The following is a 26,378-nucleotide window of genomic DNA, read 5'->3' on the forward strand; positions in this document are numbered from 1 at the left end:
AAATAATAAAAATTATGATTATCAGAGGGGGTTTTTGTGGAGATTTAGTATTTTCATAGTTGAAAGCGTGAGTCGACTATGAAAAATTATGATTTTTTATAATTGAAATCATGAGCCAATTGAAGCTAGACCACTATGGAAAACGTGGCAGCACTGGACGGTGTCTGGTTCCAAGAGGTATTTCCTAGAGTTCTAGTGAGAAGCAGTGACCAGTGGAGTTCGACCGGGTCTGTCGTGAGATAAAAACTCACTGAAGACAATGGTGGATGGTTGCTCAATTTCGCGGATTGGTTGAAGTTGGACATTAACACCGTTGAATGCCAGCCACCTCAGCGGACTGGAGGTTAAGCGCTCGCGCGCGAGACTAATAGGTCCTGGGTTCGAATCTCGTGAGGTGGGACCGTGGATGAGCATTGCTGAGGAGTCCTACAATAGGGCGAAACGACCATCCAGTGCTTCCAGGTTTTCTATGGTGGTCTGGCTTCAATTGACTCATGATGTCAACTATAAAATAAGGTAAACATTTAAAATTTACAAAAGAATTATTAGATTACGTTCAATTAACTATTGAATTATGTGTATTAACTAGCTAGCAGTTTTCAAATTTTAATATTATTGAAAACAATTTAAACGTATTATTAAACTTATTACCTTCCGACATTCGCTTTTCGTCCTCTCACTTTCGTGAACAACACCCCCGCCACGAGAATGCAGTGAGTAGGACTTCCCTGGCACGTTTGTATGCTTACCACTAATTCAATAAATGAGTGCTTAATACCGCATATTTAACAATGATGAAGGATGGATAATCTCAACAGTGTTTATGACTTAATATTCATTCCTGTTCTTAAAAATAACTAACCAGGCAATGTTCTGCTACTATGTATACAAAGTAATTTTAATAATGGAATATAAAAATATTGAAAAATCCAATTTGCAATAAATATGTATAGATTCAGCTGACCTGTCTTCTTAAATAGAGTAGTCAATTTAACAAAAGACTCAATTGACATTAACGTGAAATAGAGTTTAAACCCGGAATGTAACATAATAAGATCGGATGTTTCAACTAGTAAGCCCTTAACCTAAGCAATTTTTAATCATATTTATTTTTTTAGATTTTATATTTGTATGAACGAAGAAGGAACAATTTCATCCCGCTGTATGGCGACCTGGACCGATGTATACACGTACCAGGTTCTACGTCGCATTTAAGTGACTAATTAATTGATAAAAACAGAATTACTTATTAAACCAAAGTCAAGCTATAGTATCTTAATCAGTCAGTCAGTCAGTTACAACGTAGAACTTCGTACGTACGTACGTATCTTAATAATCCGAATTATAAATGAAGGTTATACCAGTTGACTATTTCCTATTAGTTTATACCTACAAAGTTAATTCATCGTTGAAATATTCTCATACAGATATTAAGTGATTGAAAATTTACACCTATGTTTCGTCTTAGTCAACACTGATCAGGGAGTTAAACTGTAATCCTCAAAAGTTTGATGTTCTGCATAAAATTGAAATCCATGTCATTCAGTGTTACATTTAGAAAATTTACCACCGAGCTATTCATTCTCACGACTGATGGACTGACTAACTTATGTAGGATTGTGATTTTTAAATTGACACTGATGTATAAATAATACCCGATCGAATTTTACTGATCAGGTTATTAGCTTTTTCATATACAGTGTTCTACAAGATGGAAAAAAACAGTAGGTGAAGCTGACAACTAGTATGCTCACCTACCCGGGGTTGTTCAAACCGAAGTAGGTGTAGTAGTAAGAGGGTCTAAACTTACCACCCTTATTGATTGAAAGTCACATGGTTTAAAGAATAGACTTTTTCTCTTTTCCCATGAAATAATGATCTGTAAAAATTTCAGTTAAAAGCTCATGTTTTTATAAAATCATCTAAGTTTTACGACTTGTGCCAAACTATGAAATATCAATTTTACTGAATTTTGCCGAATAATTCAACAGGAAATAAGATGAACACGATACTTTTGTAAGGTATCATCAATACAAGTACTAATCAATATCTGTTACCTTATAATCACATGTAATTCAATATCAAGTTAAATGTTACAAGAGAAATGACCTTCAACTAATAAAGTGCGCCGATTCAACCAACAAACACACTACTTACATAACCTTGTCAAAATAAAGATCGGTCATTATCATTACAAAAAAAAATATATCACATGATCGTGATAACAGAAACTGATAACAAATTAATGTAATCTAGTTACATAAATTACACCTAATTTCTTTAATAGCTAATGGCATTATCTTCAGGTTGTCTAAAGAAAAATAGTAGTTGAGTTGAGGAATTCAGTAGACTTATTAAGAGAAGTATAACATTAAACTTTTTGATGGAGTTTTGTTCTCTAAGCTGGATGGTTTGATCGTGGAACTTTCATTGTCCTTCTGAACGACATCATCAGCATAAACACTTCACATCTACCCGAAGTTTGTGCTGATAATGTCGTTCAGAAGGAGGATGAAAGCTTCACGACCAAACCATCCAGCTCAGAGAAAAAAACTCCATTAAAATCACCCACCTGAGCTACAAATCTTCTCTACCATCTCAATAACATTAAACTATCAGTTTAAAAAGCAACAACAAATAAACCATTTGTATACTACAGAACAAAACCTTTTCAAACATTTTAAACCAGAATACTTAAGAATAGATAAAGCAATTACAAAACTCACTTTTTAAATTGTAACTGGTTAAGTACATTGGAACAATCATTATTATTATTACTATTGTTGATATTTTGTTCATTATTATTTGGCAAGTTAATTTGATTTGATAAATGCCTTGATTGATTAATAAATGAGAAATTATCCACTGATATGTTATGGATTTTCACACTATCTGTAAGTTTCTCATATCTACTATTGATTATACTACCATTATTATTATTACTTCTACAACTATTACCGATATTCAAATCATTATTAACAGAACCGATAACATTATAGATATTCTCTTCATTCAATCTTGTCAAGTCCGTGTTATGGTGTTGTTGTTGTTGTTGTTGTTGGTGACGATGATGTACAGGTCGCTGTATAGGATGATGTTGTTGTTCATGTCTATGACTGTAACGTTGATTTAAATGTTCATTACCATTAGAACCACTAGCAGAACTTCCATTTCCAACACCGTCAACGTTGTCATTAACATAATCAATATCATCGTGATCGCAGCCTTCATCATCAACGTCATCATCATCATCACGTATGTGTACTGAATTAATAGGTGTTAATTTTGAAGATGTAATACTATTATCAGAGATCTCTAGGTTAACATCCATTTCAGACGATATTGTTTTACGTCGTTTAGTAATATTTCTTGAAGGATCAATTAAAAAATAATCACTACCATGACTAGCACCATTGGAAGTAGATGAAGGTAAAATAGAATCCCCACGGCCAGAGAGAAGGACGACACCATTAGCAGTATTATTATTACTACCGCTCATACCAATATTGTTGTTATTAAAACAATTATTCTGAGTTGATTGTGGAGGAGGAGGAGGATGATGATGAAAAGGACGTGACTGAGAATTAAGATATTGTGGACGTGTATCTGTCTTATACTTTATATGACTTTTAATCCCTGACGATGGTGATGTAGATGAAGACGGTGATAAAGATAATAAAGAACCATTTTTCAACGAATCACCAGTATTGTGTAACTCATTATAATTATGATTATTGCGTTCAATGAAAGGATTTACTGTAGATGTTGATGTTAAAGGAATACTTGATGGAACTAAAGATACTCCAGTTGTTGATATTATTGTTGTTGTCGTCGTCACCGTTGTTGTTGTTGTTATGGAGACGGTGGCCGTATTGGCGATAGTAGTGTTATTAATTGAATCCAAATGATCAAGATTAGACATCATGCGTTTAAATGAAGGCCAACTAGATGATGGATAATTTGATTGGCCTAATACTGATCTACAATGTTCTTCAGCAATTGACAATAAATCATGTTCATTAAGATTATTATTCTTACTACTGTTATGATTATTATCATCATGATTAGTAGTAATATTATTATTTTTATTACCATTATTACCGATGTTACAACTAAGATTTGTAGTACCACTACTAGTACTACTATGACTAATTGAATTACGTCGGTTAGATTCATGTTTATTTGATGAACTTGAAGATGGATTCATGGTTGTGGTCGCTTCACAATCATTGGAATTAGTTAATTGAGAAATTTCTCGAGCACAATAATATTTAATTGCATTAGGTTGTCGACCAATACGACTTCCTGAAATTAAAAAATAATACAGGAAAATCTAGTTACTGAAATAATCAACACATTCAGCGTAAATAATTGGGGGAATAGAATGAAATATATTTGTAGGTGATATTCGTCACGAATTAACATCAGTTGTGGATAACCATGGAAACCGAAATGGTTAGGGGTGGTCAGACCAAAACGTGGCACAAATCCATCAAGTCACTGAAAAGTGGACTGAGCCATGTTGGTAAGTGTAGACTATCTAGTTGGGATCCGCCAGATGATAGCAATCGATGGTTAATGACCGTGAATGACATGGCTCAATGTCGTTTGCAATGGTGAAGGTGCATCCACTCTTTGTGTTCTGCCAAATTCTAATCTTCTGAATTATTTATGTCCCTTTATTTTTTCTCTTTCCAATTTTATTTCACTGGATTATACTCCTTGAATAACATATTCAAACCCTAATCTTTCGGATTACTGCTTATACTCTTACTACCTCCACCACTATGGGATTTGAATCGACAATTGTATTTCTGTGGTAATGTGGTATGGCAACTCAAACTGATGTACGTACGTATGAAGTTCTACGTTGTGACTGACTCACTGATGGAGACCGAAATTACAAAAAAAAACATAACAAAAATAATATAGTGTGTTTGCTAATAACTTGCTTCAGAGGCGTAAGTGAAGATTCGTGATCAATCGAGTTTAGACATTACAATATTCAAAGATGGTTATACAATATCACAAGTTGGTTAAAGTTAGAAATCATTTGATGCTAACTCAGTGGCCTAAAGGTTGAATATTTGTCTTGTCATTTGAAGGTTAGACTGTTATCAAAATTGCAGTGTGCACCGCTGAGGAGTTCCATAAAAAAAATGGAAAAACTATCAAATACTTCATGATATTCATTGACTGTCTATCTACGGTCTGTCCGTTGTGTAAACCAAGAAACAATTCAATGGTTGATTACTCATTCAAAATCTCGTTCTATGCAATACACAAAATAAAATCGAGTAATTCAATTATACACCTATTAATAAGTTGGTTTACTGTCTAACATAATTTTTATTATAACCCTTGTTGTTTACTATAACAATGGACTATAAAAAAGCCAACATGTGCATTGAATTATATATATGTACGTACACTATATACAACGATCCAGTATCAGAACACGAAAACAACAATAAGAGTTATTAAGATCTTAAAAAAAACTGTCCAATAACCCGACCGTTATTGATTGACTTAGTTAAAAGTTCCAATAATAATAATAATAATAACAAACTTTATTTGATTCCTTTATTAAGAACAACAACACCAATACTACTTATTACTACTACTACTACTAATAATAATAATAATAATAGTAAAAGAATGTAAACTAATCTAAGAATGCCAAAATGTGCATATATAAGTAAGCATGTATGCGTCAAGCTTACTAAAAATGTGTTTGTATATACATATATACACTAATATACTTTGAAAGTATTAACCTCAATAAAAAACAGTCATAATATTTAACTACATACCCCCCCCCAAAAAAAAAAGTTTCCATATTCTAGTTTAAAAACACATAATAGTCGGTCAAGGTCAAATTTAAAATAAGTAATTCACAAAAAAGTGTGCCAATGAAATGAAGAGAAAACAAAAATGTAAATACAATAAACGAAGAGTAAATACAAAAAAAATGATAAGAAAAGCAGTTCTTAAGAGATGAAGTTTGAAATTACTATTGAAGATATCCTATTAATATCTATTTACTGATTTGGAAGAGAAAGAATTAATAACCGAAGATCATCGATAAAAAAAGGTAATTTCACTAGGATACATTAAAAAGGGAGTAGTATGTTGATTTAGTTCATGATGAAATTGTTAACTTTGGTGACAATATGCATTCACTTGAAGATAGTAAAAGAAGAAATTCATTTACTTAAAAGCACAAGTAGTGGCTGTCTGGACTTAGTGGTTAAGTGGATAATGCGAAGAAGTTGGAAGCGAATTATACTGTGTTCTAATCCCAGAGTGAACATCAACTCTGAGATGCAGGTATATCCAGTCAATGAGTTTCAAGTAGGACGAAACGTGTGTTCTGGATTCCAATGCTAATCACCATCCATCTTTGCTTAGAATGCTTATGACTTAAGGTAATATCTAGGCAATCAGCACATTATGCACATATGCCAATAAGAGACAGTCCTAAACATCAATTGAAGGATTCAAACAAACAATACAAAAAAGAATTTGAGCAACACTATCTATTTGTGATGGCTGCTAATACCAAATTTGATAGGGTAAGCTTTTGGTTGAAATCCATGTTAGGTATTATTCAGCCTTTATTTTAGATCCTGACTGATTCCTTATTATTTGATAAGTAATTCATAAAACATTCTATATATTTACGAAAATTTTAATTCCGCTAGTTGTTCAATGATTTTTGTTTCTTGAAACCTTAGTCAATCAGTTATCTATTATACTGAACAACTCTAGTCAATTTTGTTTGTACATATACTGGAAGGGTTGGACAGACAATTAAGGTCAATCCAAGACATTTACTAAGTACGTATTTATGTACTCGGCTTTAAACCATCAAACCTTAATGTGACAAACAGTGATACCAACTGGTTGATCAAAAATAAGGTGTAGTGGGTTTCAAATTTGTGATTTACTGATCAAGTGTTCTAACTATTAAACTATTGACTTACATTACAATTTGTAGTACTAAGAAAATGTACAGGAAGTGGAATCAATCTTTTATAGACAAAAACTAGATATTTGAAAAATTTTAGATTATAATACTGGTCAGAATTAAGAACTATAGTTTATTCAATAAAACTACCAATTTTGAAACGTCCAATAATCAGTTCAAAATTATTCAATGCACTCCGATCTCCAATAACTAGTTATTATTGAAAGACAAGTCAGGAAAAAGCTTCAGATTAAATCCTACTGTTATTATTACATGAATCTCTACAATATTAACTAACAGTAAACAATGAAGCATCAACCTCATTATAATGGTCAACCAGTTAAAAAGGGATACAGGTAAACTTGTTCAATTTAGATATTAACAATTAATAATTATTTCAAGTAAATTTCAACAGTTCAGTTATAAAGGATAGCTGACAGACACATTCGAAGTGAGGACCGGTGTCAGACAAGGCTGTCTACTCCCCCCCTCCCTCTTACTTCTGGTGGTCGACTGGATTATGAAAACCTCCGCACCTGAGGGAAAGCAAAGAATACAATGGATATCTCAGAATCCATTAGAAGATTTAGACTTCGCAGATGACCTGGCCCTTCTATCCTATACACACCAAAAAATGCAGATGAAGACATCTAGTGTGGCAGAAGCCTCTGGATGAGTAGGCCTCAAAATACACAAGAGAAAAAACAATAAATCAATACAACACGGAGAACATCAACCCAATCACATTTGATGGAGAAACTCCGAAACAGGTGGAGACTTTTAAGTACCTGAAATCCCGAAGGGAAACGAAAAAGAGGAAGATCAAGTGGCACATTGCATCGGGAATTGGAGGGAGACATCAAAAGAATGAATAGCAATTGGAAACAACTGGAAAGGATTGTCCAGGACAGAGTTCGATGGAGAATGCTGGTGGGCAGCTTAAAGTTCCTCCACAAGGGGTAACAGGCGTAAGTAAGTTCAGTTATAATATGTTTGTTACATATTTCGGAAGTTTCGATTTCGATATCAAGTTAACAATTGACAATATCCTGATTTAATATTAATTCAGAAGAAATAATTGTATGCAATCAAATAGCTTTTTAAGTGAATTGATAGTTGATGCTATTTTTGAAACAAGTATTTCCAGAGCTTCTTGATTTCCAAATAGTTGCTAACCAAAACCACTTCGCAATTCTAAACTTGAAATTGGTTTTAAAAAGACAAATTTCGTGGAATTCACATTTTTTTATCCAAACATAAACACCATCAATATAACACCAAAGAGTGTGTACCAAACTATTAAGACACAAATCACAAAATTGATTGGTAGCATGAAGGATTATGGAGATTACCGAATGTTAATGAGTTCATGAATCGACCCAAGTTGGATAAACGTTAAAAACCTGAAAGCACTGGCTAGCTATTTTATTCTAGTATGAGACTTCTAAGTAGTAAGCATTCACGATTCTGACATCAGGGATCGGACCTATGACATTCATTCTCGCATGCGAACGCCCAATCTATAGGCCACTGACTCATAATCCAATGCTGTATATGCCTAACGTCAATCAATTCTTGATTTTGCATAACCATCTTCCAACGGTTTCAGTCGGTACCTTCCTCGCACCTGATACAATCGAACTCCACTGATCACGGTTTCTCATTAGAACTACGGAAATTTCCTTTCAAAGTGAGTCACTAATGATCACACCATAATTAACATAATGATGGCTTATAGAGATTACTGAATATTGTTAGGGTCATAAAAATACCTTCCGAATCCCCACTGCTGAGGATTCTCACACCAGGAAGAAACTACTGTTCAATGCTCGCAGGTTTCCACTGGTTTTCTAGTCTAAGTCAGTTTATGATATCAAAAACTAAATAAATCAGGTAAAAGACAGATGAACATAACAATCGAAATAAGAGCCTTAGTTAATGTTTACACAGGTAATTTCATATGAATGGTATTTCCATTGTGACATTTTGTTCTGCTTAATTACATACAAATAAACAAGGTTGTACCAATACACACACGTACACACACAATGAAATAGAGCAAGATTTCTATGGCGATCTGTCAATAAATATAACAAATCGGTAGGTTATAAGTGCTGTCTGACATCCATGATATAACGCAAAATTATTATCGTTGTAGGAGACATATGCTCTTCCAAAGGGAGTGGTAGGCGTAAGTGAGTAAGTGAGTATGATAACGATACATAATGCAATATGATTTAAGACACAGACATTTTAGAACAGATAGAGTGAAAGAAACAAAGAGCATAAAATTCTACATGATACATAAAGTTGTCTATTGAATCATTTACTAACGACCAAGCGTAAAATGTTATTTACCAGTGATTAACCAGGAAATGTAGTGACACAGTACTATAATGTATTAAAAACATAATGTTTAAAATACTTGATATTGTTCATTCAAACCTGAACGAAGAGACTAATATGTATACATACATGTATATAAAAAGTTAAACTTTTGGAACAACTAGAGCCCTGGATTTGTTTACTATTTTAAAAAACTAATTAGAAAATCTTTCAAATTTTTATAGTTGAAATCATGAGTCAATTGAAGCTAGACCATCATGGAAAACCTGGAAGCACTGGACGGCCGTTTCGTCATATTGTGGGACTTCTCAGCAGTGCGTATTCACGATCCCGCCTCGCGAGATTCAAACCCAGGACTTATCAGTCTCATGATTTCAACTATGAAAATACTGAAATCTCCACGAAACCCCTTCTGATCAAATCTTTCAAATTTTCAGTTTAGCAATATTCCTCTTTAAAAGTAAATTTGTCAAGAAAAACTTCTAGAATATTCCTACTGAATGAACACTTGTCTTAATATGTTAATATGTGGAACTAAGGACCAGTAATTACTGTGTCCAACTTTCGGAGACTAAGTTTCGCTTTCGAATACCACCCCATCTACTACAGTTTGAACAACAAAGTACCATCACTAGCTTTCATACTTGGAGGATGGCTGAAAGTTAGTTATACATATTTACCTGCTTCGGTCTGGGCACCCGGGCAGTATGATAGCCCTCATACAATTAAATGAAATGACAATTTTTGTGCGGCGTATACATATCTGGTGCCCCCTTGTATCAATATTTATGTGTTCAAATAAATATAATAAATAGCTCATAACACAAGAAAAAAACACCTGAAATCCATCAGATTCAATAGATAATAAACTGTTCCACTATCGTATATTATTTTAGAATCTCATATTAAAACAAAACATGATTTTACTTTTTTTGAGTTTTCGACGATTCTTCAAACATACGAAAAAAAAAATGAGACAAAAAAGAAAAGACTGAAAAATGAAACTATAGATACACTACAATTCGATTAATGACACTTCAATATAATATACATAATACATAGGTCTTATGTACATATCTCCTAACATACATTTCTACATATACCTACCCAATGGTCAGTTGATCAACTATCCTTATTTATGTTTATTCCCACATGTTTGCATAGCATAGTTTAAATTATCGACGGCATATGTTGTTTTTTTAAGACAATATAATAACTAATGAATGATACAATTAATAGAATAAAAGTGAAGAAAGAGAATAAACTACCCTACATAAAAGTCTATAGTGGTTAATTCACTTCGAAACTATGTATCTATGCATACAATATCTTTCTTTCTCTATTCTATAAGAGAAGAAAAAAGTGTGTAACAAATAAGTGTCCTCATTTTATTCTGATAGAAAAAAAAAGACGTTCAGTGTAACAAAATTTATTTGAAAAATGTTATCTTATATACGACTTGATTGTGATAAACGTAATACTATGTGAATTCAAACTTCACCCCATCGCACAAGCAAGTGGCTATCAGGACTCAGTGGCCGAGTGGATAACGCGATGGCGTTTGAAGCGAGGGTACTGGGTTCGAGTCCCAGAGTGAACATCAACTCTGAGATGCAGGTACATCCAGCTGACGAGTCCCAAATAGGACGAAACGCGCGTCCTGGATTCCACTGCTAGCCACTATCCATCTCTGCTTACTATGTGAATTGTTTAAAATGTATAAACTCTAAAACTGAAACAAATATTTTAAAAAAATATGACTTAACAACTAGAAAGTTAATTAGAGTGTAACCTTTAGAAGGATAAACTAGTTTAGATTCGACGCATCAATATTCTATAAAGATTGGTTATATACACAGCTGATAAATAATTGCAGCCAATTAAGATGAAATCTTCCTATGAATTATATCGAACAAGCTTGTGTGCATTAATAGTAGTAGTTTGTAAAGACAGCTGATGAAACAGACTTGAAATATAAATATGGGTAGCAGACTAGAATCTATGATCTGTTAGTCAAGTAACAGAACCAAAGACAATGATGTCTATTGTTTTCAGTACTTTCGCGTTCTCTTAGTTTCGCCTTTGATTGGAATTAGGCACTAATGACCGTATCCAGAATGATAACAAAAAAATTTTCAGTGGGAAAAGCAACCAACTGAGTTGGAATTAGCGTCAACAAGAAACCCTGGACCTAGGTTTTGTGCTATTTGGCACTCATCAGTAAGGTATACCTTTAATCTTGAGGGAACTGATGCTCATTGACGGACTGTATCCCGTTCCACCCAGCTCCACAGTTAGAGACGTTACCACTGAGCTATTCGTGTCGTGACTGACCTCCTGTAGGATTGAGATGTATTTAAAATTTGTTACAAGTATACCTGGCTGAAGAGTGTCGAATAGTTGGAAACCTAGGTGGTACAAGGTTTTCTGTTGATTACCTCCAACCACTACCTCAACATCTCAACATAGTGCACATGATTTTCAGTCACTTAGTCTAATGCAAATATTGCAATTCGATAGATAGAATTCAATCTGCATTAAGGACTTGAAATAAATGACATTGGTTACTACCCAGAGATCAATCAATTGTAAATTTTCCAATATTTCAAAATCCTCATTATCTAGTATGAAGAAGAACAGAATATTTTTTATAGGAAAATTTTGAAGGACTACCACAAGGTAACACATTCAATGCAATGTTACATTGTTCCTACAAGTTTATACATTAGAGTTAACGTGTAAATTGATTACCAAGTTAATTATATCAACTAATAGTTAGATGATCTGTGAAAGGTCTAGAAATACTAATCAGCTGCGTATACTGAGATACATATGGAGGACCACTTGGAAATATGAACTATTTAACTGACACTTTACTATATGAGCCATTAATCAAGCCATTGTTTAATTACTAAAAACAGAAAATTAATCCTAGAAAAACTATACTATCAAATTTAATTTCTTATAGTTCCAATTATCTTGTTTTCGACTGCAATTTTAGATGAGTTTTGGTTGATATATGTGCATCCTGTGTGAATTACCTCGACATATCCATTATTATATATATTTGTATAGAACAGATGAAGAGTAGCTAGCAGTTGATGAGACCAAAATAGGACGAAATGAACACCTTGGATTCCACTACTTACCATATTCCATCTATTCTACATATACTATAAGATGTTCAAAAGTAGTTAAGAGAGAATGTATTAACTCCGCCTGTAGCTCCTCCGAGGGCTACTGCCGGCCCCAAGCCCGGATAAAGGAGGAGGGTTGGGCATGGGGTTAGCGACCCCATCCCGTAGAAAAACTAACTCGCTAAAAAAACGCTAACCAGAAGAAAGATTATTCAAGAGAATGTATTGTTTACAATGCGTCCTAAGTCTGCTGATAATTACTCGAATTATTGACTTCAGATAAACGATATTTCATACGTAACTTTCACATTTTTGCATTTGGTACATCAGCATGATATATATGTATATATTAAGCAAAATAACAACTAACCAGTTTTAGACATGCCAACTGCTAGACAACGTTGAAATCGACAACTTTTACACATATTTCGATTAGCTGGTGTAATTGGACAATCATTATTGCCAAGACATTCTAAACGAACATTGGATAAGACAGTTCGCCGAAAGAAACCCTAAAAAATAAGAAAAACGTACTAGAAAAGTGGAAATTTAAATTAATGAAATAATATTGAATGACTAAACGAAAATGTAGTAAAACAAACCTACTGAAGCATATAATTCTTTTTAAAAAAAAACAGGTATTAGACAATATCATTGTTAAGGATGTAAAACTTCATATCTAATTGTTTACTATGCAGATGATTATAAAAAAGGAAATGAGAACTGAATTCAAGTATGTAAACAATTAGATGACAAATCACTAGTCTTAAGGTTAGGCATTCGCCACGAGACCTAAAGGTCATAGGTTCTATCCTCGATGAGGTCATGAATGTGAATCGTTGAGGAGTTTCATGTTAGGATGAAACAGCTATCAAGTGCTTTTTCATTCTCAGTGATTCCATTACTGGGATCAATCTGTGAATCAAGTTAAGAAAATGAGAACAGATAAAATTGTGGATGTTGGATTTATTTGATACACTGATCTATTTTAATTCAACCTATATTCTTTCACTTTTAGACGAAAGAAAAAAGCCAACCCGAATACAGATTACTGTATATAAATACAGGAAATTTGTATTTAAACATTTCACACTCATTTGATGCTAGATAATTAGGAACTATTGATAAGAGGTCCTGAATCTATGCCTTATACTAGTAGGTATTTACTGGTAAAATATACCAGTAACTTTATGCCATATAGAAAGCTCGAACTGATATCAAACTGTGTTACAGTTAAAAGCATTACTGTCAAACAGAAGCAATGGCTCTGTTGTTAGTGTGTCCAACCTTCAGCAACTATCTCAGGTTCGAACCCTGCTTTACCAACTTCTGTTAGATTGTGAGACTCGAAATCACAATGTACTTTTTTCAATAATTAGAGGCAAATCATAAAACTATTAATTGTTAGCATTTGTCCAACAATAGAAATTTCACAGCATACTGTTTTCTAATTAATCAAAGTTTAATTTGTATAGTCTCTTACTCATCTTTTCATTATTATCTTATATTTTTTTTAAAAAAACCTAACTGCATTTGTCAATAATGAAGATGATAGCAGGTAAGAGGATATACAAAAGCTGTTAGTCTCCAGATAACTTACTATAAATATTTTTGAAAGAAAAACGCCTAAAACAATGGTACATATATTTATCTATTTAAACAGATAAATATTGGTACAAAGGGGCACTAGATATATATGCGCCACACAAATCTCATTTCATTTGTGTGAGGGCTGTGATACTGCCCAGGCGCCCAAACTGAAGCAGGTGGTTTTCTTCGAGGTCACACCTGGTGCCTTTGACCTAAAAGTCTAAATCACAAGGCAGTGGAGCACCGTAAAGAGATGTAGTCCCATGGTGGTCAGTGACCAACAGTTGGTTCATACGCCATTTGTTCCCTCAGGATACTAGGACCCATGTGCACCATTGGTTTAGAATCAGGGTTTTCCAACTCCACTAGGTGGACTCTCCGTGTCCACCAACCCAGTTAAAGTGCCGGACATTCGCTTTTCGTCCTCTCAATTTCGTAAAGAATTGTAATGCCACAAGAAGGCAGTGAGTAGTACTTCCCTGACAGAGGCTATATACGCGTGGCCATGTGAGAGTATGGAGTCAAAAAATTACGTAAAGCAATATCATGCAGCAAAACATAATTTGGTTATATTTGACTTGATCCTTTACATCTAAGAAATAATTTACTGGGCATAATACTTCAATGAATGGTTTCCGACCTTCCTTTTTTAAATATTGGAAAATTTTTTACTAATGTCTATATAAACAAAAACAACTACTATTGCTACTATTAATGTTTTCCAAATAGTACCAAATGCGTCAACATAACGACATCATTACCAATCACTCTGACTGACGTTGGAACTGTGGATCACTAAATTCCAAATAAACGGTTTGAAGTTTAGGCAGTCACCTTAAAACAAGAAGGTAGTGAGTTCTATATTTGATAAGATTGTGATTGTCTACTCTTAAAGAGTACTGAACTAGAACAAATATAAACAAGCTGAGAATTGGAAGAAAGTTGAACATGAGAAATGAAAGTGTGATTTAAAATTGACAACTATGAAAATAGGAGAGGGAAGATAAAGAATGAATGAGTTTCAGCTACTGTAGCAAACCTTGAGTTATGTTATACGTCTGATATAATCGATTACAGTTATTCCACAAATTCGAACCAATTGGTCTGCACCTTCTGTATTTTTTTCACACCAAAAGTCAATAACATTCACGGAATAAGACTATGTCTTGATTTACTCATTCCCAGATTTTTTTTAAAAACCTATTCAACCTTAAAATACCATGAGTTATATATAGGTATACCCAATAGTTAGATATGTGTACTACATATCTAATGATATAAAAGTGTAGCTTTCTTTTTCTTTTTTACATGAATAATGATTCTTCATAAGTACAATTTATTTAATAGTTGAATTGATGAGTCGATTGAAGTTAGACCACCATTGAAAACATGGAAGCATTATACAGCCGTTTACTCTTAGTATGGGACTCCTCAGCAGCAGGTATCCACGATCAACTTATGAATTCAACTATTAAATTACTACAAACTCCACAAAAACCACCATTTTGATACAATTTTTTTGTTTCCTTTTCATTTCGAAAGTCTAAATATTCTGTACTAAGCAACAAAACCAATGATGCAAAACGTAAAAAGAAAAGATAAATCTATTTAATCGTGCGTAAATTAAATAACCCAAATCGATTAATTATTTTATAATGATTAAAATGAAAATGAAAAAATTTCTACTCAGGGATTATTGACGAAATTTTGATAAGTTTATGAATGTTTCGAGAACGATTAATGATATAATTCAGAAGAGGCGCGAGACTGACAGGCCCTCGGTTCGAGTCTCACGAGGCGGGATCGCGGATGCGCACTGCTGAGGAGTCACATAATAGGATGAAACGGCCGTCCTGTGCTTCCAGGTTTTCCATAGTGGTCTAGCTTTAATTGACTCATGATTTCAACTATGATTAATGATATATATCCTGTTTCACTTTATGACCTTCATACTACATTAAAAACATTTTCATTAAGTTTGAACACATTGATTAACCTAATTCTATTGTTTAAAATTTGAGAGAAAATTGATATTAAACCATATCACATAAATATGATCTACAAATTATAGTAACTAGGTGACATGGATTCGAACCCCACAATTAACATTGTCTAACAGATGATGATAAAATATATCTTCATAGAGTGCCTGTCAATGAAAATTAAGCGAAAAGATTTTCTTTGTAAACGTCTATTATTAATTTATTATTTAAACACATAAATATTGGTACAAAGAGGCACCAGATACATATGCGTCACACAAATCTCATTTGATTAGTGTGGGGGCTGTGAGACTACTCAGGTGCCCAAACTGAAACAGGTGGTTTTCTTAGGGAGCCACACCCGGAGCCTTTGACCTAAAGGTCTGACCCACAATGCAGTGGAGCATCGTGAGGAGATGCAGTCCCATGGTAGCCGGTCACCAACGATTGACTCATACGCCATTTGTTCCCTCAGATTACTGGAGCCCATGTGCACCATTGGTTTGGAATCAGGGTTTTCTAACTCCCCTAGGTGGACTTTCTGTGTCCGCCAACCAGGTTAAAGCACCGGACATTTGCTTTTCGTCCTGTCAATTTCGTAAACAACAGTAGTGCCACGAGAAGACAGTGAGTAGAACTTAATTGGCAGAGGCTATATACGCGTGGCCATGTGAGAGCATTTCGAGAGGGAGAGCGGACTCTTCCCACTCTCGTAAACGTCTATAATCAACTAACATTGAGGACAAAGTTCACCGTGGTATGGAATCATTTAGATTTGTGAACACATAAAATAATTCGATTGACAGAAATAAACCACCATGGAGGATTAAACGACATAACATCGTTTACTATAATTAAATCATGATTTAGTATAAATCCATTAGTTGTTTGGCTTGTCAATTAATTGATAAATTTATTTTTTTTAAATACCCTCTACAATATGAAAGAATACAGGTACACAAAAAATCATGTACATTGGAAATTAATTAAGCCTATGAGAGGAAAACAGTCTTTGTAGTTTGATAGTATGTCTTCTGCTATATACAAAACAATAAGTGAATACAATTAATACATTCGAAATGGTTAACGAACAATCTAACTTTATGATAATATTAAAACTCGCTGAAGTAATGGCAATTAGAAGACTTAAATTTGACATTTGTTTTAAAGAAGTCAAAGGTTAATCTCCATTTACCTTTCATAACAGAGAGTAAAAGTAAATATTTTATCGGTTAAGTGCTCTAGCGCGAGACTGGTAGGTCTTGGGTTCGAATCTCGTGAGGTGGGATCGTGGATGCGCAGTGCTGAGGAGTCCCACAGTAGGACGAAACGGCCATTAAGTGCTTCCAAGTTTTTCATGGTGGTCTAGCTTCAATTGACTTATGATTTCAACTATGAAAATACTGAAATCTCCACAAAACCTCTTCTGGTAAATGTTTTAATCTTTTTTCCTAATATTTTTATTCTTCAGTTAATTTAGAATTCAATATCTCTTTTATCGTATTTAACCTTCTTGATTCTCAAGTTGAGTTTATACAGCAAAATTTCAATATTCAATAAATACACCATATTGATTTTCATGCATTTTTCCATCTATTTGTTGGCTACAATGAGATATATAAAAACGTGATTTTTGTTGATTTTGTTTTAAGCTCTCATTATCGCTATATATGAGTGTTAATCTGGCATATCAGGATGAGGCACACTGACTTTTTTATGCTATGCGATGAATAGGTTCATTCATTAACTTATATTCACAAATATGTTAATTCACAGTTGTGTATATATTAATTTCCCCAACTGGCTAGCGCGTTCGGCTGTTAACCGAAAGGTTGGTGGTTCGAACCCAGCTGGAAGCGGTAGCATTTAGTGACATAAGAATAGTAAGGGAAATATTATATTTTCAGACTATTATTTTCAGGCTATTATTATTATCATAGATGAATATAAGTAACCTTGGATGCCTAAAATGAAACTGATATGAAGCACTTACAAAATAAATGAACATTAAAAAACCGGTATCTAACCTCAATCGATATCTACTGTATTACCGGTTATAAAAGAACCTTAAATATTTTTAGAAACAGCATTCGAAACCATTATAAGACCTAGTTAAGAAATCAGTTTCTAACGACATTTATATTAAAAACACATTATTCATAAGTGATAGCGAATCTAGAATTTATAGATGAAATGATAAGATGTAAGATAGCGGTTCATGGACTTGGATGCCGAATTCATTTACCCATACAGCTAAATAGCATTTTGTCATTATAGCTGATGTTAGCTCGTTATGAAAACCCTAACTGTAATTCCTAACCCTAATGTCCAACGGTAAATTCTAACCCTAATTTATTACATTAATTTATAACCTTCATTTAAACCTAGTGTTAAGGTGAATCTTCCCAAGGTCACTTTAGTGTTGCTAAAAAGTCCCATCTTACTAATTCATTTCATCAAATTTCAAAGCATATTATTAGTATTAAATATTTAATCTTATTAGTTGGTATATAAGTGAAGAAAAAACAATGAAATATTCATTGAAATTCATTATATTGTGGTTGCTTAGTTTAAACAATTGATCAACATACTCTTGAATCTCATTGGACAATCACAATATTCGTTATTTGTTCCAACCTCAGATCTGGTTGACATTGTTTACTCTCGGGACTCATTATCTATACAAGGGCATGATAATCATTAGTTCAATCCTAATGAATTCATTCAAAACGAAAGTACATCTAATCACGATGATCTACATAAGAAAATCTTTCGCCTGGGTCAAGGTTATGTCAGTTATCTAGTCTCTTTGTCTGTCAGAACAATGAAAACCTACTCCACTTTTTTCACAATGAGTTCATTCATTGACCCAGATAATAAGACAAATTGATGATAAACAACGACCATAAAACATTTAACGACATACACAAACACATAAACATACAAAGGCACAGTTAAATCATAAAAAGGTCATGATTAAAATACAAAGGTCATGTCTTTGCACTAAAAACGACCTTAAGAAAAAACCATTAGTGCTTAAAGGATAAAAATAGAGTACAAAAGTTCATTTGATAGAAAACTGAATGTCTAATTAAAGTTAAACAACAACTTAAAACCAGCAAACACTGGATAGTTTTTTCGTTCCTGTATGAAACTCCTCAGAAGAGCCCATTGATGAACTTGAGGTCTTGTGGAGGACGTGTAACGTTTAGATCACTGAGCCGGCGTTCGATAGTTTGAACAAACAACTTCAAATAATTCATCTAACTGATCATTCATTTTCCAATAACCTTTGTAGGTAACTGTATTACACTCAAAAAAGTTGGACTCCTCCTCTCGTCACAGCTTTTCTTTAAAACTCCGGGAATTACCCCTTGAAATTGGTTACTAGTGAGTGTGTCATTATTATTACCGTACACAGACTTGTGAAGATTGTGTAGTAGTTAACATTACAGACTGTTCTTAGTTAAACAACCATTGAAAGACAGATGGATTCAAAAAAAATACGATAAGCAGATGACTGAAAAAAACGAACAATGTAGTTATTGAAAATTATAGAAAAAAATTTATTTGCTTTGATATCAAACAACTGATGATTATAATTTAGTCATTCAGTAACCACCGATTGGAAATAAGTCTTAACCACACTGCATATAAAACGGAATACAATCAGTCAGTGCAGCAACAGTCAGAGAAACATACCAACAAGACTGTTAAAGTACCACGAATGATCAGATGTTTTAAGTCACTAGATCCAGCTCCTTAATATATTGACATAACAAACTAATGTAACATTGGGAAAACAGACCCAAACTATTCAATGGATAACATATTATTTAACTGAATAAGTTGAACATGGACATGGAAATTCAATCTTTCGAAACAACCCCTAATCCAACTTGCAAAAAATAAATTGTGCTGTGAATATAGAAGTTAATTATTTGTCCACCCACCCCTTCACACCCTAACCGTACATCTCATTCTATTTTGCATGAAATTATGTGTATGTATGTGCGGGTACCAAGTACCCTAACACGCATTTATATGCATGATAGTATCAAGTAACTAATATTAGCAATGATTATCATTTGCTACATTAATCAAAGCAGATATGCAAAAAGGACCGTATCACAATAATCCATTTTTTTTATTTCCCGTGATATAATAGGTTCGTACTTGCTGACACTCATCAGTGCACCATGTTTATACGTTATAAAAGTTAACAAGTACCCCTGATTCCTTTCTGATGATAATATCATTAAAGAATATCACAAAAACTTTATTACTTCCAAGTGAAACACTCCAAACTATTTCAAGTAAGTCATAATAATGATAATAGTAATAATAATAACAGTAATTAAAAGAAATCAATACTCACTTTACAGCCTTCACATGTCAATGCACCAAAATGAAAACCAGAAGATGGACCACTGCATACACGACACGGTATTTGAGAAATATCACAGCCAGCTTCACCACCGGGAGCTATGAATAATAACATAACAGAAAATTAGAAAAGAGAAACCAAGGGGTAAGGATTCCGAAGAAACATATTTACATATTTAATTTTAAAAAAGTGTACAGGCGATCATCTGAAATAGTAGAGAACATTGATAACGATTTCATTATCGAAAAAAAGAACTCACAGCTATTGAAGGTAAATAATACCACATTTTGATATGACTAACCCTAACCCTTTTCCGATAAATTCCAACACCAATCAAGCAACAACGCCCGTCGAAGAGGTAGCGGTTAGGAACACGTAACATATATCCTAACTACCTCAGTATGAGTATTTAGACTCATTAACTCATCAGCCGGATTGATATCTTTTTTAAATAGCCTATGAATAATCTCAGCATTGTTGACTCAACTGTTTCATAATAGCCATCCTTTCTCACTTGGTAGACAGTGAACATCATATCAAAATAGAGGTAGCCTTCTCTGTTTTACATCAAGTTTCGAAAACTCTATCTCAAAGAGCTAAATTACGATTACTTTACACAGTCGAAGCCATCTGGATCAACTCCAGAAAACCAAACTTATGCATCCAAAAAAGGTATATCCAGCCACTATGTTTACCTTGGCCTACGACTGGATCACTGGATTCCTAAACTAAATATTATAGACCTCTCCCGTTTTTTTCTTTCTTTTTTGTTGATAACCTCTATCTTAATCTTCACATCCATCATTCCCAATTCGTTCATCTTAATTACCTTGACAACACCCCCTTTTATTACATATTATATTCACACAACAATCTTATTACTATTATCATTTATCATTATTATCTCAATGGACAAGATGAAATTCTCCTACTATGAATTTTATTCATACAATTTTTTTTGCATTTTCATCTTTCCTAAATTACTATTATATTGATTGTGACTGGACACTTGAGTACAAATTATTTCGAAGTTCTAATTTCGACCTTTATGAAATGACCTTTCTAATTTACAAATAACACAATTTTGAAGTATATATATGTCGTAACAGATGCAAACGTTCACCATTTTTTCAACATATAACATTGTTTCATAATACCCAAGGAATGTTTTTAAGCCCCTATAATCAAATACCTTCAGCCTCAGTATATCTAATTTGATAGGGTATACTTCACAGTCATAGAGTATTACAAAAAGAGGTCTACTGTACAGAATACTAGCCTTTTAATTAACAGATAACTATCCTGTCTATGCCACAAATGAACTGAGTTGGAAAGAGTCAATCGAAGCTTTCTCAACCCAGCAAGACTGACCAATCCTTTAGGAAGAAAATAAACACTGAAGTATACTTAAATCTGGAATTATAAGACAAAATATTGTTTGTTAAGCAAACTGAATAACTGGTGACAGTTTGTAGAAGTAAATCAGAATTCCAACTAAATAATTCAATAAAGACATGTCTACTGCATGACTTCAGAACTGATACACAATCGTTTCATAATTTCACGACAGGACCTGTATGAAAAAAGAAACAACATACACTTATTGAATACTTCATATTTCTGTTAGTTAATAACAATCAACCTGTGATTAAATAATTAATCAATCAATCAACTATTCAATTTCAAGGTAAACTAATAACGTCATATTTTGTAATGTATGTGTCGTGTATGTTACTTATGATGACAGATACAAGTAGTATGTGACACCAATCAGAAGGACAACGTTTGGCAGCAGAAGGTTAGGAAGATAGAATTGAAGTAAACAAGAATGTAAACAGAGAGTAATTGTAATAACAACTGGAATGAAGGAAAAGACAATTGATGGAAGATGTGCAAATGAAGTATTTAATGTATGACTTTAATATTTTACTACGACACTCAGTAATATTGCATTAAACAATAAATTTATTATTATCAGGAGTTTTTTTTTTGTGGAGATTTAGTATTTTCATAGTTGAAAGCGTGAGTCGTGGATGCGCACTGCTGAGGAGTCCCACAATAGGATGAAACGGCCTTCCATTACTTCCAGGTTATCCCTGGTGGTCTAGCTTCAATTAACTCACGCTTTCAACTATGAAAATAAATTTATTATCCCCATCAAGTCTTCGTTCATTGCATATGTACTAATCTTAGTGTGTACAAAGTATGTATATATAACTAATGCTTTGGACTTCAATAATTTTGGCAACATATTTTAAAAAGTGTTGCTGAACTTAACAATCATTATATAAGTACAATAAATTAACTGTAAAGCAATTAACATTAAATAAATATCAGCATACAATTCAGGTCAAAAGTAAGTAAATGCATAATATCTAACAATTGACTCGATAATGAAAGGACATAGTTAAATGATGAGGTATTGTGACTTAGAACAACATATATATAAGCGAACAATATTGTTTTCGATTAGATCCTTATTAGGCTTTACTCTAATATACAGTAATATTTAGATGCATATAAGAAATTATTAAACCAATCAAGTCAGTTTATGTGTCAATGATAACAGTGGAATAGATTACATAACTAAAAATAATAAGTGAAAAGTACGAATCGATAGTATGATGACAAGTGTACTAGTTGTGATAAGAATAATAAAGTCTTGTTACATAATGGGAAATAGGTCTATTGTACTCGACCCGATCTATGGTGATTCCTCAACTAAAGGATAAGCTACTTGGTTATGCCACTTCTATGTGTATCTATGAATTCAGCTGCTCCTGTGGAGAAAGCTATATTGGGCGCGCTACCAGGCAACTGAACCAAAGAGATTTATTTATTTATTTAAACACATAAATATTGGTACAAGGAAGCACCAGATACATATACGCCATACAAATCTCATTCGATTTGTGTGAGGGCTGTGATACTGCCCAGGTGCCCGAACTGAAGCAGGTGGTTTGAATAGGGGGCCACACCCCGAGCCTTTGACCGAAAGATCTAATCCACAAGGCAGTGGAGCATCGTGAGGAGATGCAGTCCCATGGTAGCCGGTGATCAACGATTGATTCGTACGCCATTTGTTCACTCAGGATACTGGAGTCCATGTGCACCATTCGTTTAGAAGCAGGGTTTTCCAACTCCTCTAGGTGAAGTTTCCGTGTCCACCAAACCGGTTAAAGCACCGGACATTCGCTTTTCGTCCTCTCAATTTCGTGAACAACACCCCCGCCACGAGAAGGCAGTGAGTAGGACTTTCCTAGCAGAGGCTATATATTCGCGTGGCCATGTGAGGGCATTTCGAGAGGGAGAGCGGACTCTCCCCACTCTCGGCCGTGCCAGGGCATTTGGGGGATAGTGAACACCTCCCTTCGTGGTTAGGAAAAAGTATTGTCAAGTAAATACGGAGCTCGGTTCTTTCACACTTGACAGAAATCAGTCATTTAAAGTTATTTATCGTATTCCTTATGGGGGTTCGATCTTGTCTCTTACACATAGCAGAAGCTATAGGAATTCGAGCCATCAATCCAAGTCTTTGTGTTCATAAGAAATTTGTAACACCCTTATCTCACTCTTAGCGTTAATAAATGATTTTATTTTCCATACTCTTACTTCGTTTACCTTTGTTCACCCCCTCTTACCACTCTTTTCCCTCAAATATTCGCTTCACGATTCAATTATCTGAACACTTCTTATTACGTAATCTTACACATTTTATGAATGTTATTTCAGTGTTTATATTTTTTCTAATCATTGACCTATTTCCCATGTAACATTGATTCAAGCCTTTACTATTACTTATCACAACCAGTACACCTGTCATTACACTACCAATTTGTACTTTTCACTTATTATTAATTTCGATTATGTAATCTATTCCACTGTTATCATTGACACATAAACTGCCTTGATTCGTTTCATAATTTCGTTTATGCTTATAAATATTACTGTATATTAGAGTAAAGCCTGATAAGGATCTAATCGAAAACAATATTGTTCGCTTATATTTGTTGTTCTAAATGATAAGTAAACCAGTAAATCGAGTTCTAAATAAAATGAAATGAGTATGCTGCATCCCACTGCTAATCACCGAATTCATCTCTATTTAAAAAGGCTTGTAACTTAGAGATAGTATTGAAGTTATTCGCGCAGGATATATATATATATACTCCAAAATAGACTGATAGATAACAGTCCTAAACATCAAATGGGATGATTTAAACAAGCAAAGTTTATTTATTTATTTATTTATTTATTGACACAAACATTGGTACAAGGAGGCACTAAAGATATATATGCTCCACATTTCATCATTCGATTCGTGTGAGGGTTGGAATATTGCCCGGGTGCCCATAACGAAGCAGGGTAGTACTGAGTCGTGATTATATTAAAGTCTATTTACCCTAATTTAAACAAACGATACATATAAATTAGTACGTTATAGTTTATTTTTTAAATAGAACTATTTAATTATTGACCCAATCCATTAAGTAACACCATAAGTTCGTGTAAAATGCTTCAAATCAAATTTATTATACGGAACTTAAAGACGTAATCAGATATGAACGATTAAGAAGGAATTCGAACATGAGACATCCAGTTAGATGGGAATTGAAGACATAATAAATCAACTAGGTAGTAATTTTATTCAAATGAATGAGTAATTGGGAATAGATAGAAAAAAGGTCGAAAAATTGGAATAAAATCGAAATCATATTTATCTTATTGTTTCTCAGTTAATTTGGGTAGTGAATTGATGGTTTAGTCACTCAATATTCATTAATTAAGATACAAGATTAAACTTCACCTTAAATACTGTAATTTGAGTAACATCTATGCATTAAAAAGAATGACTTGAAGGTGATTACTAAAGTGAAAAACGTAAGGTATCTCATTTATGTACCCAGCTTTAAACTACACTCTGATTGTCTAGTAGTTAGCGATACTATTCAGCAGATGAATAAGCAGAAACAAGTAATTTAAAAAGGTTTCGAACCTTTGATCTACTGATTGTAAGCTGAGAGTTTTAAAGCACTGCGTCATGGTTTTACATTTAAGATAAAACATAGGAAAAAACCAATACAAAGATATTTTATAGAATGGTTTTGACATGTGAATGAGCCAGTCATTAGTGAATAAAAATTGTCTTTCCATGGGATGGTGGTTGGAGGTAATCGACAGGAAATCCTGGACCTAGGTTTCGTACTGTTTTGCACTCCTCAGTAAGGTGTACCTTTAGTCTTGAGGGAACTAGAGTTCCCTGGAGGAATGGACCCCATGTCACCCAGCTCCACAGTCAGAGACGTTACCGCTGAGCTATCCGAGCCGCGAATGACCTAATGTAAGACTGATATGTTGCACTAAGAAGGATCTGTCAAACATGACGTTGATTACTTACTACCCAGTGATCAATCAATTATAAATTGCCTTTCCATAGATTAGGGTTGTTAAAAATGGTAATGACTAAACAACAAGATAATATTGAATTTATAATATCTTAACTGTTTAACTTAACCATTTTATAAAAAATAATTTCAGACATTTAAATATTACTTTTTATATAAATTAATTAATATAAATTAATTATTACGTAATTTTAGTAGTGTGTTGTGATTATATGAAAGTCTATTTATCTAAGTTTAATCTACTCCTACTATTGACTAAAAGATTTGGTGAGATTATAATTTATGGACAACCTTTGAGTAACACTAAAGTGACCTTGAGAATGTTCACCTACTTACCAGGACTAAATGATGGTTATAAACTAGTGTGAGGAATTAGAATTATGATTTGCAGTTGATGGTTAAGGTTAAGAATTAGATTTAGGATTTACGTCCCGAACTGACATCAACTAAAATGCCAAAACGCTATCTAGGTACATGGATGAATGAACTTCACGCCAAAATCGAAGACCTGCTATCGTGTATCTGATTGATTCGTCCATAAACTATAGTCAGGCCGAACAT

At 33.6% G+C, this 26,378-nt stretch overlaps 1 protein-coding gene and 2 non-coding genes across 3 annotated transcripts in view; 2 read left to right on the forward strand and 1 right to left on the reverse strand.

The window, feature by feature from the left end:
• Nucleotides 1-26,378, reverse strand: part of Smp_163790 (putative nuclear hormone receptor) — a gene marked incomplete at its 3' end in the record, with an annotated part of 109,302 nt that overhangs the window by 53,889 nt on the left and 29,035 nt on the right. Inside the window, exons 3-5 of the mRNA XM_018790317.1 lie at nucleotides 20,404-20,510; nucleotides 12,824-12,965; nucleotides 10,244-10,265 (exon numbers count right to left, since the gene is read on the reverse strand). Coding sequence (XP_018655673.1) covers nucleotides 10,244-10,265; nucleotides 12,824-12,965; nucleotides 20,404-20,510 — 271 coding nt within the window. The remainder of the gene's footprint in view (nucleotides 1-10,243; nucleotides 10,266-12,823; nucleotides 12,966-20,403; nucleotides 20,511-26,378) is intronic.
• Smp_tRNA_02435_Gln_TTG.1.1 lies at nucleotides 10,848-10,913 on the forward strand. The gene has a single exon. It is a non-coding gene (tRNA).
• On the forward strand, nucleotides 17,811-17,881 carry Smp_tRNA_00106_Pseudo_GTT.1.1. Its single transcript has one exon. It is a non-coding gene (tRNA).

Source organism: Schistosoma mansoni, chromosome W (assembly GCF_000237925.1).
Source record: "Schistosoma mansoni strain Puerto Rico chromosome W, complete genome".
Classification (NCBI taxonomy): Eukaryota; Metazoa; Platyhelminthes; class Trematoda; order Strigeidida; family Schistosomatidae; genus Schistosoma; species Schistosoma mansoni.